The sequence below is a fragment of the Marmota flaviventris genome, chromosome 7, assembly GCF_047511675.1.
Source record: "Marmota flaviventris isolate mMarFla1 chromosome 7, mMarFla1.hap1, whole genome shotgun sequence".
NCBI classification, from domain to species: Eukaryota; Metazoa; Chordata; class Mammalia; order Rodentia; family Sciuridae; genus Marmota; species Marmota flaviventris.
The window spans coordinates 61,876,292-61,890,490 of record NC_092504.1 but is presented as its reverse complement, the minus strand read 5'-3'; the positions used below and the strand labels follow the sequence as shown (position 1 = coordinate 61,890,490).

Genomic DNA, 14,199 nt, shown 5'->3' with positions numbered 1-14,199 from the left:
GATACTACTACCCTGCATTCTATCAGATCATAATGGAATGAAATTAGAAATCATTGATAAAATAAGAAATAAAATCCACTCCAACATCTGGAGACTAAATAATATGCTACTGAATGGATAGTGGGTTACAGAAGACATCAAGGAGGAGAATAAAAAATTTTTGGAGGTGAAGGAGAACACAGATATCGAAATCTCTGGGACACTATGTAAACAGTTCTAAGAGGAAAGTTCATTGCAAGGAGTTTATTCCTTAAAAGAAGAAAAAGTCAACAAATAAATGACTTAACATTATATCTCAAAGCCCTAGAAAAAGAAGAACAGATCAACACCCAAAGCAGCACAAGATAGGAAATAATTAAAATCAGAGCTGAAATCAATGAAATTGAAACAAAAGACACAATTGAAAAAAATGATAGAACAAAAAGTTGTTTCTTTGAAAAATAAAATTGACAGACCCTTAGCTATGCTAACAAAGACAAGGAGAGAGAGAACTCAAATTACCAGCATAGGTAGTGAAAAAGGTAATATTACGATAGACACTAGAGAAATACGGAAGATAATTAGAAGTTATTTTTGAAAACTTATTCTCCAATAAAATAGAAGATATCGAAGACATCGACAGATTTCTAGAGTCATATAATTTGCCCAAATTGAATCAGGATGATATACACAATTTAAACAGATCAATTTCAGGTGACGAAATAGCAGATGCCATCAAAATCTACCAACCAAGAAAAGCCCAGGACCGGACAGATAAACAGCTGAGTTCTAGAAGACCTTTAAGGAAGAACTAATACCAATACTCTGCAATTTATTTCAGGAAATAGAAAAAGAGGCAGCACTTCCAAACTCATTCTATGAGGCCAATATCACTCTGACTCCAAAACCAGGCAAAGACACATTAAAAAAAAAAAAAAAAAATCTCTTAATGAACATAGACGCAAAAATTCTCAAAAAAATTCTGGCAAATCAAATACAAAAACATATCAAAAAGATCATGCACCAAGATCAAGTGGGATTCATTCCAGGGATGCAAGCTTGGTTCAACATAAGGAAATCAATAAATGTAATTTATCACATCAGTAGACTTAAAGTAAGGGTCATATGATCATCTAAATAGAGCCAGAAAAAGCATTTGAAAAAATACAGCACCCCTTTATGTTCAAAACACTAGAAAAACTAGGGATAACAGGAACATATCTCAACATCATAAAGGTTTTCTATGCTAAGCCCCAGGCCAACATCATTCTGAATGGAGAAAAATTGAAGGCATTCCCTCTAAAAACTGGAACAAGACAGGGATGCCCTCTTTCACCACTTCTATTTAACATAGTCTTGAAACACTGGCCAGAGCAAATAGATGAAAGAAATTAAAGGGATACACATAGGAAAAGAAGAACTCAAATTGGCACTATTTGCTGATGATATGATTCTATACATGGAAGACCCTAAAAGTTCTACCAGAAAACTTCTAGAACTAATAAACGAATTCAGCAAAGTAGCAGGATATAAAATCAACACCCATAAATCAAAGGCATTTCTGTATATTAGTGACAAATCCTCAGAAAGGGAAATGAGGAAAACTACCCCATTTTCAGTAGCTTCAAAAAAAAAAAAAAAAATGGAATCAACTTAGCAAAAGAGGTGAAAGATTTATATAATGAAAATCACAGAATCCTAAAGAAAGAAGTCAAAGAAGACCTTAGAAGATGGAATGATCTAACTTGTTCTTGGATAAGCAGAATTAATATTATCAAAATGACCATACTTCCAAAAGCTCTATACAGATTTAATTCAATTCTGATAAAAATTCCAATGACATTCCTCATAGAAGTAGAAAAGGCAATCAGGGAATTCATCCTGCAATTCTTAGCAGGAAGAATGAACCAGGTAGCATCACAATAACAGACCTTAAACTATACTACAGAGCAAATAGTAACAAAAACAGCATGGTATTGGCATCAAAACAGACTGATAGACCAATGGCACAGAATAGAGGACACAGAGACTAACCCACAAAACTACAATTATCTTATATTAGACAAAGGTACCAAGAACATTCATTGGAGAAAAGATAGTATCTTCAACAGTTGGTGCTGGGAAAACTTGAAATCCATAAGCAACAATATGAAATTAAACCCCTGTCTCTCACCATGCACAAAACTCAACTCAAAATGAATCTAGGACTTAGGAATACAACCAGAGATCCTGTGTCTAATAGAAGAGAAAGTAGGCCCTAATCTCCATCATGTGGGATTAGGCCCCAACTTCCTTAATAAGACTCCTGTGGCGCAAGAATTAAAATCAAGAATCAATAAATGGGATGGACTCAAACTAAAAAGTGTCTTCTTATCAAAAGAAACAATCTGTGAGGTGAATAGAGAACCTGCATATTGGGAGCAGATCTTTACCCCTCACACATCAGAGAGCACTAATCTCTAGGGTATATAAAGAATTCAAAAACCTAAGCACCCAAAAAAACAAATAACCCAGTCAATAAATGGGCCAAGGACCTGAAGAGAGACTTCTCAGAAGATGATGTACAATCAATCAACAAATACATGAAAAAATGTTCATCATTAGCAATTAGAGAAATGTAAATCAAAACCACTCTTAAGATTTCATCTCACTCCAGTTAGAATGGCAGCTGTTATATATACAAATAATGAAAAGTGTTGGTGAAGATGTGGGGAAAAAGGTGTACTCATCCACTGCTGGTGGAACTGCAAATTGGTGCAGCCAATATGGAAAAGCAGTATGGAGATTTCTTGGAAAACTGGGAATGGAACCACCATTTGACCTAGCTATCCCTCTCCTTGGTCTATACCCAAAGGACTTAAAAATGGCATACTACAGGGACACACCACATCTTTATAGCAGCACAATTCATAATAGCTAAACTGTGGAACCTACCTAGACGCCCTTCAATAGATGAATGGATAAAAAAAAATGTGGCATATATACACAATGGAATACTACTCAGCAATAAGAGAGAATAAAATCATGGAATTTGCAGGTAAATGGATGGAGTTAGAGAAGATAATGCTAAGTGAAGTTAGCCAATCCCAAAAAACCCAAATGCCGAATGTTTTCTTTGATATAAGGAGGCTGTTTCATAGTGAGACAGGGAGATGGGAGGCATGGGAAGGATAGATGAACTCTAGATGGGGGACAGGGGTAGGAGGGGAAGGGGGGGCATGGGGTTATTAATGAGGGTGGAATGTGGTGATCATTATTATCCAAAGTACAGGTATGAAAGCATGAATTGGTGTGAATGTACTGTGTATACAATCAGAGATATGAAAAATTGTGCTCTGTATGTGTAATAAGAATTGTAATGCATTCTGCTGTCATATATAAATAAAAATAAGGTAAAAAAAATCAAAACAGACACAAAGACCAATGGTATAGAATAGGACACAAGACAAACCCACATAAATAACAGTTATCTCATACTAAACAAAGTTGTCATAAACATAACATTGTGGAAAATATAGCCTCTGCAACAAATGGTGCTGGGAAAATTGGAAATCTGTATTTAACAAAATGAGATTATTCTTCTGTCTCTCACCATGCAGAAAACTCAAAAAGTGGATCAAAGACTTAGGCATTAGAATAGAGACCCTGTTGGGCTGGGGATGTGGCTCAAGTGGTAGTGCACTCGCCTGGCATGTGTGGGGCGCTAGGTTCGATCCTCAGCACCACATAAAAATAAAATAAAGATGTTGTGTCCACCGAAAACTAAAAATAAATAAATATTAAAAGATTCTCTCTCTCGTTCTCTCTCTCTTAAAAAAAAGAATAGAGACCCTGCACCTAATAGAAGAAAAAGTAGGCCCAAATCTTCATTTTGTCAACTTGCTTAGGATCAGAATTCTTTGTCAAGACTCCTAAATTGCAAGAAGTAAAAGCAAGAATCAATAAATGGGATTGTATCAAACTAAAAAGCTTCTTCACAAGAAAGAAAACAATCAATAACACAAAGATATAGCTTACAGAATGGGAGAAAATCTCTGTTATCTGCACCTCAGATAGAACATTAATCTCTAGGATAATGGAAGATCATTTGATTTGACAAGGGAATGAAGGGAAAGAAGGGTGGATAGGAACAGGAAAGACAGTAGATGTATCAGACATAAGTTTCCTATGTTCATATATGAATACACGACCAGTGTAACTTCACATCTTGTAATAACCACAAGAATGGGAAGTTATACTCCATATATTTATGTCAAAATATACTCTACTGTCGTGTATGTAAAAAGAATAAGTTAAAAAAAAAAAAACCTGGGGGCTGGGATTGTGGCTCAGTGGTAGAGCACTTGTCTAGCACGTGTGAGGCCCTGGGTTCGATCCTCAGCACCTCATAAATAAAATAAAGGTATTGTGTCCAACTACTTCTAAAAAATAAATGTTAAAAAAAAATACGGAGGTGAGAGATTTGGGTGTTTTTGGTCTTTTCTGGGCATGTGCGTTGTCCTTTGCATGTTCATGGTCTTAAATTTCCAGGAGTACGTAAGAACTTTTCAAAGCCATTATGGACATCTCTTTCCCAAGCTTTTCATATTAAGCTTTTTGATTAGTCTGTTATTTGTCCCAGTTGTTACCATCACTTACACTTTCCTGTAATTTTTTTTTTTTTTGAACACTTGGCTCAGTTCTAGTCCTCTTCTCCAGGGAGAAGTCTCTCAACATTGGATAAGAATCAGATAATTACTATACAGGTCTGATAATGACTATTTGAAAATGAGGCTTTGAAAGAGTTCCAGCTTTGATTTGTTGCTCTGTTGGCTTCAAAGTTGCCCTGGCAGTGTGGAATCAGAATAAATAAAAACTATATAAATCATTATTCTTAATCAGATTCTAACATTTTTTTTTTCTTAAGTGAATACTTCCTGGGGGTTTTTCAGTAATGCATTGCTTTTTCTTTTTCCCTCAGAGTTGGCAAGAGTTTATTAGAAAGTGAGATAAGAATGTATAGTAGGCACTGTAACAGGATGCCTCTGGACAGACTGTATGTTGTAGATTTTCGGGGTTTGGGTTTCCTAAAAACTGAGGTTCTTGGCTTTCTTTGTTATTGTCACATTCTGTTATACCTCTTTAAGTGGTTTGTTACTCCTTTGTTTAGTGCTCAGAAAATTTTCTTTCTGAGGGTTGTAAAGATCTCGTCACAAGGGGTGGGTATTACATGATCTTGGAATAATAATTCCCTTAACAGGCTATAATTATCTATGGCTGGGGGAGGTTTGACATATCAGTTCCCATTTTCAGAAGCTTTTCTGCTTTGGTAAGTAACATTCCCTGTGCTTCCTGGTTCTGTGACCCATGGATTCTTTTTTGATATATGTTCACTGTCCTGTCTAAGTAATTGCCCTTCGTAGTCCTTTCCCCACTCACATGTTCATGGCCGCCTGTTTGCCTAATATTATCCCCTCAAGGACTTGGGCCCCTAACTTATTTTAGGGTAATTGGGCATCAACCTATTCTGGCTGCCCCTGTTAGAGACGTCAATGATGTGTGCGAAGCTGATCACTGTCCTTGCGTTCTGTGATGTGGGGTATGGACGTTTAAAGGTATTCAGCATCAAAGTCCATGGTAAATGTCAGGAAGAAGAGATCCTGATATAAGTTTTCATAGTGGCAGTTGCTGAGCATTTGGACTAGATATACATGTGGTAGGGATCATGCTTAGACATGTATTAGAACTCCCACCAATTTGAGCCTTCAGTGAGGTCACATGAGGTTCTATTGATATAGATGGAGATGAAAGTATAAGAGGAAGGTTAAGAGGCTTTTTTTTTTTTTTTTCTTCAATATAATGGGCTCTGACTTTCAGAAATCCTATTGTAACTGACTTTCAGTCTTTGCTAAGGTGTTGCCCTGGCCAGGAGCCTTCCAGTTTGTCAGTTGGTAAGACCTGCCTTCCAAAAAGACTAAAAAAACACTTCCAGCCTCTCATCCTGAAGGACTGGATTTCAATTGTGGCCTTTTGGTCCTACTGAAGGGTTGTTCTGGCCAGAGACTTTCAGTTGGCTCAAGAAATCCCTCCAGTCACCAAGAATCCAAGGTGTAGAATGAAAGTTCAGAAAAGGCTTAACAGGGCAGAAACAAAAAATATTAGATAGTAAATACATAAACCAGCAACAGTTGTTTGTTATTTTGAAATTTATGTACTGTACATGATTGCATATGCTATACTTTTATATAGCTGGCAGCACAGTAGGTTTGTTTACATCAGCATCACCACAAACACCTGAATAATGTGGTGTACTGTGATATTATGAAGGCATTGATGTCAGTACATGATAGGAATTTTGCAATTCTATTATACCCTTGTGAAACCATCATCACATACGCATTTGTTGTTGATGAAGTGTCATGCTTAACAATTATAGGATGATTTTGATAGTTTTTTTTTTGGTTTGATTTTATAGAGTAGCAAATTTTTGGAGATCCTTTTCTAACTTTGGTTGATTTTTAAAAAAATCTGTTTCTTCTTGAGTGAGCTTTGTTCTGTCTTTCAAAAAATTTGTCCTTCTGTTCTATGATGTTGAATTTATGAGCATACAATTTACTCACTTTTGAAATATTTTTCTTTTCTCTATAATGTAATATAAATACTCTAAGATGAAGTCTTTTTTATGACAACATTTATTCTGTCTCATGTGGGGCTGTTTGTCTTTCAGTTTGAAATCTGTCATCAAAAATAAATATAGAACCTATAGGGTTACTTTAGAATTGAAGATGAGCCTTGTGCAGTGGCACACGCCTCTAATCCCAGTGGCTACGGAGACTGAGGCAGGAGAATTGGGGGTTCAAAGCCAGCCTCTGCAATGGCGAGGTGCTTAGGAACTCAGTGAGACCCTGCTCTAAATAAAATACAAAAATAGGGCTGGGGATGTGGCTTAGTGGTCAAGTGCCCCTGACTTCAATGTCTGGTAACACACCCCCCCACACACCAAAAAAGGAATTGACCAAGATGAAGTGATGTGTTTATGTATGTGTCCATACATGTTTTTGACAAGCCCAAATTTTAGGTTCATAATATAAACAGTGAAATCTGAAAAGAAAGAATTCTTTTGAAGTTTCATTATCTTAAAAGAATATTTTTAAAATTTCTTTAAATGTCTGACATTAAATACAGTAGAATTCAATTTAGAAAGTGTTTTGTTTCATAGTGTACATCTTTTGTCTTGTATTGCAATTCTGAGTCTTACAAGTTTTATTTTTATTTTCTGCTTTAGGCAATCCTTTATCACAGGATATTCTCAACTTATACCAGGACCCAGATGGAACACGAAAGCTACTGAACTTCATGCTTGACAATCTTGCAGGTAACTAACTATTAATGACAAAAGGAGTATACTCTCCAGATAATATCATGGTAGAACATTATTCTTTTCATAAATGGAGTGCTTTCTGTTTATTAAGCAATGTTCTAGGAAATTTAGTTACATAATTTTAATTTTTCTAAGAACCTAGGTGGAAGGAATTTTTCTAATTCACATTTTACAGTTACATATTCACTGAATCAGATACTAATCATCTGCATACAGCTGATTAATGCCTGAGCTATCAACCCAAGATTGTGCTTTGCTTTTTGTAACAATAATATATAATTCTTAGTTGTTTTAATTTGGTACACATTACCTGGAACCCATACATGTTACACATTTTTTAAAAAAATTATTTTTTAGTTTTAGGTGGACAAAATATCTTTATTTTTATGTGGTGCTGAGAATCGAGCCCAGTGCCTCATGCGTGCTAGGCGAGTGCACTACCATTTGATCCACATCCCCAGCCCCCACATTTTTTTTAATGAATAAAATGATAGTTCGATTTAAGATTTTAACTTTGTGAATGCATATCCATGCATGTACTCTGTTTTAAATTTTTTGTTTTTAGTAAATTATGTGAGGTTTTCAACACTTTATTATAAAGTAAGCTTTATGTTAGAATGATTTTGCTCAGCTGTAGTCTAAGTGTTCTGAGCATGTTTAATATAGGGTATGCTAAGTGATAATGTTTGGTAAGTTAATTGTATTAAATGCATTTTTGAATTAACATAATAAACTAATTGGGATTTAACCCCATTGTAAATCAAGGAGCTTTTGTAGTTTGATTTACTGTACATTTGTGGAAATTTTGCAGGCAGCCTTTTTTTTTTCTTTTGTACTGGAAATTGAACCTGGGAGTACTTTACCACTATGTTCCATCCTCAGCCCTTTTTTTATTTTTTGTTTTGTAACAGACTCTCACTAACTTGTTGAGGGTTTTGCTAAATTGCTGAGTGCTGAGGCTGGTCTCCAACTTGTGATCCTCCTGTCTCAGTTTTCTGAGTTGCTGGAATTTCAGCCATCACCACTGTGCCTGACACAAGCAGGTTTTTAAATTAAGAACATTAGAGTCACAGGACTAAAATGGTTGTACTCCATATACAATGTTTTCTTACATTAGACAGCTATTAAGTGTTTTATTTAAAATTTTTTTTCCCTTTGCTTAAGTTTTCAAAGTGTAGGTAAAAGTTGGAGATCCTACTGAATTCAGATAGTTTCCTTGGAATAATATCTTTTTAAAATGCAGAATTCTGAAACAGCTTCAGAAATCATAAATTTATATTATAGTAGCCCTTATTACAATATTTTGGCTTTACTCTTTTTTAATTCTATCAAAAAAGACACCTTCCCTCCAATATACAAAAAGTAGGGTTTATAATAGGGGAAAACCAGTTAGTATCATTTAAAATATTTTGGTTAAAAAGACTTAAAAGTTGATTGATGGAAGATAAATTAGCATGTGCATTAGAGATTTTTTCATTAAGTACTAGAAATATGTGAAAATTAAGCTGTGCACATCATATGTGCTATTTCCAACTTACTTTACAGTTAAATATCTTTCTTGTCTGTATAGATGTAGCCAGTTAATTCAGTTATTGATGTGTGTATGTAATTTTTAAGGTATTCATCTGTTTTAGATAAAAGCTGCTTGATGTTATATATGTTGTAAATACCTTTTCCTATGCTTAATTTATCTTTTGTTGAACAGAACTACTTTAACATACTCCAACTTACTGAATTTTCTGATATAGTAATGTTTCTGTTTCCTCTTTAAGAATTTTTACCTACCACCTTGATCATGAGCATATTCTGTGTTATATAGACACTCATAATTTTTATTTGCTATACTTAAGAAATGTAACCTTCCTGAAATTGATGTTTGTATAAGGTAGGAATTCATGATTTTTTCCGTATGTGTATTATATTGACCCTGAACCACTTATTGATGAGACTGTCTTTTCATTATTGTGTTTTTTTTTTTTTTTTTGTATGTGTATATGTGCTATCTTTGTAATAAATCAAGTGTCAGTGTATGTGTGTGTGTGTTTTGGGATTTTTTGTTTTCTTCCATTGGTCAGTCTTTCTTTCAGAGCTTTATAATTATATATACATTGTAGTTGAGTTTATCCCGACAAACTCATACGTGCATGGATTTTGATTTTAGTTTGTGTTCCATTAGTCTTTGTGGCAGTGTAACAGTGTCTTTGATTATGATAGCTTTTATAAAAAATCTTGAGATCTAGTAGGGTAAGTCTTTCCTCTTTATCTGATTGTGATGAATCTTGACTAGCTTTGGCCATGTGATTTTTTTACTTTATATTTTTATGAAAATTTTTGGAAGTAGACTTTTCATCTCTCCCTTCTCAAAAGGTATAAGGATATTATTTGGGATTATATTGAATCTATAGATTGCTTTGGAATAATTGATATATTTATGTCAGTGGATCTTATTTCATTTTTCATGGCTTCTATAATTTTGGTATTGAGTTGTACATTTCTGTATTGCCATTTTATATAAATTCTAAGTATAGACCGTTTTGATGCGCTTATAGTATTTTGAACACAAGACAGGTAACAATTTATGGAATATCCTTGAATTTTGTATATTTATGATACCATGCTGAACATTTGCTAAATGCCTTTGCTAAAATGTTTTCAACCACTTTGCTTAACTGTTCTTAATCCTGATACATTTTTTTCATTTTAATTTGTACCATTGTAATATCTGCAAATAATGATGGTTTTATTATTTTCTTTCTCATATACATATATTTTTTCTTTCTTTTCCTTCCTTTATCTCTTTCTCTTTTTCTCTCTTTGTTTCTTTTGTGGTACTGGGGTTTGAATCTAAGGCCTGTTCATGTTGGGCAAGTGCTGTACTACAGAATTACATCCACAATCCTTATTTATTTATTTTCTTGCCTATTGCACTTTCTAAGACCATCAGTAAAACTGCTAATTAAAAGTGGTGATAGTGAATATCCTTGTCAAATTTCAAAATTTATTAACTTCTTGTAGTTTTACAACTAAATGTGATATTCATAGTAGTTTTTATATAGATAAGCTTTACCAGATTAAGGAAGTTTTTCTAATCTTAGTTTGCCAGCAGAGATTTTTTTGTTTGTTTGTTCATTTGGTTTTTTTGAGATGAGGCCTTGTCATGTTGCCCAGGCTGGCCTTGAATTTACCATCTTTCTGTCTAATGGAATTGCTGGGAATATAGGCAAGTACCAATGTAACCAGCCAAGGGAGTTTTCTCTTGAGAGGATTAGATATTTTTTAGCCTTTATTCTCTTAGTATAATAATTATATTATTTTTGTGTGTTATACTACCTTTGTATTCCTGGAATAAATCCATATAGGTTGTGCTATATTATAATTCTTTTTATATATTATCCCCAGATTTTCAGTTTGTTACTATTCTGCATAGAATTGTTTATGTCTGTGTTTGAGTCTGAATGACCATTAATTTTTTTTCTTCATTGTTTTTGTCAGGTTTTTATATACTGGCTTTATAAACTTTGTGGGAATTCATATTATTTTAAAGAGTTTGAGATTGGTATTTTTTTCTATCCTAGATATTCAGCAAAGCATATCAGGGCCTGAGGTTCCTTTGTAGGAAGTTTGAAATCACTGATTTATTTTAATAACTGTGGACTTGTTTGGGTTTCTGTTTTTTCTTTCAGTTTGTAAAAGTTATGTTTTCTGTAAATTTGCACATTTTATCTAAATCTTTAAATTTATTGGCATAGAGTGGTTCAAAATATCATTTTACAGTGTTTTAAGGTCCAAAAGATATATGCTGATATCTTTTCCAAGGGAGATGCTAGTTTGTGTTGCCTTTGTTTACTTCATAGAATATTTTCTTTTAAAGATCCAACTTCTGACCATATTGGTTCGCTTTATTGTGTTTGTTTTAGTGTCATTACTTTCTTCCTTTTGCTTTCTTTCTTCAGGATTCATTTGCTGTTCTTTTTCTTATTTAACATAAAATCTAAGTCATAACTTTTGTACTCCGCTTTGCAACATATTTACTTATAAATCTCTCTCTGAACATGGCTTTTGAAGCTGCATCCCACAAGTTTTAATATGCATTATTTTCATCCAGTTCAGTGTATTTTCTAATATCCCTCAATCATATCTGCTTTGACCTATGAGTCATTTAGAAACTTATTTCTGAGTTTTCAAGGGAGTTTTAGTTTTCTTTGTTCTTTTGTGGTCAGAGAACTTACTCCAAGTGATTTACAGTTAAAAGAATGTATAATTTATTACCCAGCACATTCTTAATTTTTCTAAATGTTAAATGTCAAGCCAGGCATTGTGGTACATGTACTCTGTTTTAAATTGGGAGCTGAGGCTGGAAGATTGCAAGTTTGAAGTCAGCCTCAGGAAGTTCATGAAAACCTATTTCAAAATAGAAATCGCTGGGGATGTATGTAACTTAGTGGTAAAGCACCCCTGGTTTAATCCCCAGTATCCCTCACCCTCACGCAAAAAAAAGATAAATATTAAATTTATACTTGAAAAGCATACTGTGGTTGTTTATTACAAAATTTTATATATACTGGTTTAAATTCGTTAATTGTATGATTTGAACATGTTTTACATATATTTAATGATTTCTTTGGTCTTATTCATTACTGGCATATATAGTTGTCATGTTTTTTAATCAACTAAGACTTGCTCTTTTAATGTTATGTTAAAATCTTCCTTTTTCATTGTAGAGATCATTCATTTAATTTTTTAATTCTTTTTATATATACATTACAGTGTATTTTGACATATTTATAAAAACATGGAGTCTTGTGGTTGTACATGATGGTGAGAATGACTGTATTTATTATGCACATATGAAAGTTGTGTCAGATTCATTCTACTGTTTGCTATTCCTATTCTTTTAACTTTTAAATGACATGTAATAAAGGTTTTTTAAATGTATTTCGTATTCATAGTTATTTAAATCTTTTGTCATTGTGCTGTACTTTTCTTTGAAATTTATTTTGACACTAACATAACTACATGAAAAAATTTCTACATGTGTTTTCCTTTGCTTCAGATTGGCATTGTATATTTTTGTTTATTTGACTTTTACGTATCTTAACCTTTTTTTCATCTTTGCTTCGTTTTTTTTTTTTTTTTTTCCACTATTTTTCTAGTTTGAGGTAGAAATTTCTATTATTGGTTTGAAATCATCCCTCTTTTTAAATGTAAGCATGTAGCACTGTGAATTACCCTATCAAAAACTACTTTATCTGTACCCCACAAAATTTTGGTATGCTATATATATAGTTTCATTCAATTTCCTTTGAGACTGCCTCTTTGATTGATGAATTGTTTAGAAATGTGTTATTTAAATCACACGTGTTTTAAAAAATATTCCTGTTGTCTTTCAGTTGATTATTGTTTTGATTCCAGCTTGCAACTAGTTGAAAAATTTCTCTGATATGTTGAAATTTGTGTTATGATACAGGATACTGTCCATCTTGATGAATATTCCACAGGCTCTGGATAAATATAAATGTTCTGCAGTGGTTGAGTGGAATTGTCTATAAATAAAAGTTAGATTATCTTGGTGATGGTGGTCAATTCTTCTCATTTTTAATTTTACTATCTAGTAGTCCTTTCAAATGGTGATTTGGGGATGTTAAAGTTGCCCATTATAGGGGTTGGGATTGTGACTCAGTGGTAGAGCATTTACCTAGCATGTGTGAGGCACCAGGATTTTGAGCCTCAGCACCATAAATAAACAAATAAACAAATAAATAAATAACAAATGTATGTATGTCTATCCACAACTAAAAAAAAGGTGGATTTTTTTTTCTTTGTCAGTTTTTGTTTTAGGTATTTTGAAGCTCTGTTGATTAGTACATACATATTTAGGATTGCTATATCTTAGTGGATTGGTTATTTTCTCAATATGTAACGAATTACTTTTTGTGTTTCTTGCATTTGCTTTGAAACATGTAGCCATTTCTGGTTTTTAACAATTAATGTTATTATAGCATATAATTTTTCATTCTTTTATTTCCAACTTTTCTTTGTTGTATTTGAGAGATTTTTTGTAATCAGCATATAGTTGTCATTTTTTTTAATCAACTAAGATTTGCTCTTTTAATTTTCATTTTTAGTAAATGCTAGATACTTGCACTGAGCACCAGAATAGTTATTGTTATAATTTTTTGCTTTAGCTATTATATATGATTTAAGAAGCTGATAGGGAAAGTCTATAGTATTTATCCCTAATTTTACCCATTCCTTTTTTTTTCCTTTTTGATGTTTTGTTTCTTCTGTTGTATTTTTCTTCCTGTTTAGAGAGCTTCCTTTAGTTATTATTTATGAGTAGTTCTGTAAGTGATCCCTCTCTTAATTTTCCTTTGTCTGTTAAAATCTTTATTTCCCTTGACTTTTAAATGATAGTTTTGCTGGTTACAGAATTTGCAGTTGACAGTTATTTTCTTTGGTTTACAGAAGTTTAGTCTGTTTTGGTATGGATTTCTTTGAGGTTATTCACCTTTTTGGATTTGTAGGTTTGTTTCTAACACAAATCTGGAAACTTTTATCCTTTATCTCTTAGAATACTTTCTTCATCCCCACATCCTTTTTCTTCTAGAACTCTGATGATATGAATGTAGATCTTTGGTTATACAGTTTCATAAGTCCTTCAGGTTCTGTTGAAAGTCTTTTTTCTTTTTTGTTCTGATTGAGTGCCATTAACTTATTTGCAGTCACTGGTTTTATCTTTTGTTACCTCTGTAACTATGCTCTTCTAATATCTTTAAAATTCTGGTTATTTTTTAGTTTGATAAATTCTATTTTAATGCTCCCCCCCACCCCCAATAACTTCTTTGCCTGGGTTTTTCTAT

At 33.1% G+C, this 14,199-nt stretch overlaps 1 protein-coding gene across 4 annotated transcripts in view; it reads left to right on the top strand.

The window, feature by feature from the left end:
• Nucleotides 1–14,199, top strand: part of Cnot6l (CCR4-NOT transcription complex subunit 6 like) — a 100,234-nt gene that overhangs the window by 53,636 nt on the left and 32,399 nt on the right. For all 4 annotated transcript variants that reach the window (XM_027939733.3, XM_027939732.3, XM_027939731.3 and 1 more), the window contains exon 5: nucleotides 7,244–7,333. In XM_027939733.3, coding sequence (XP_027795534.1) covers nucleotides 7,244–7,333 — 90 coding nt within the window. The remainder of the gene's footprint in view (nucleotides 1–7,243; nucleotides 7,334–14,199) is intronic.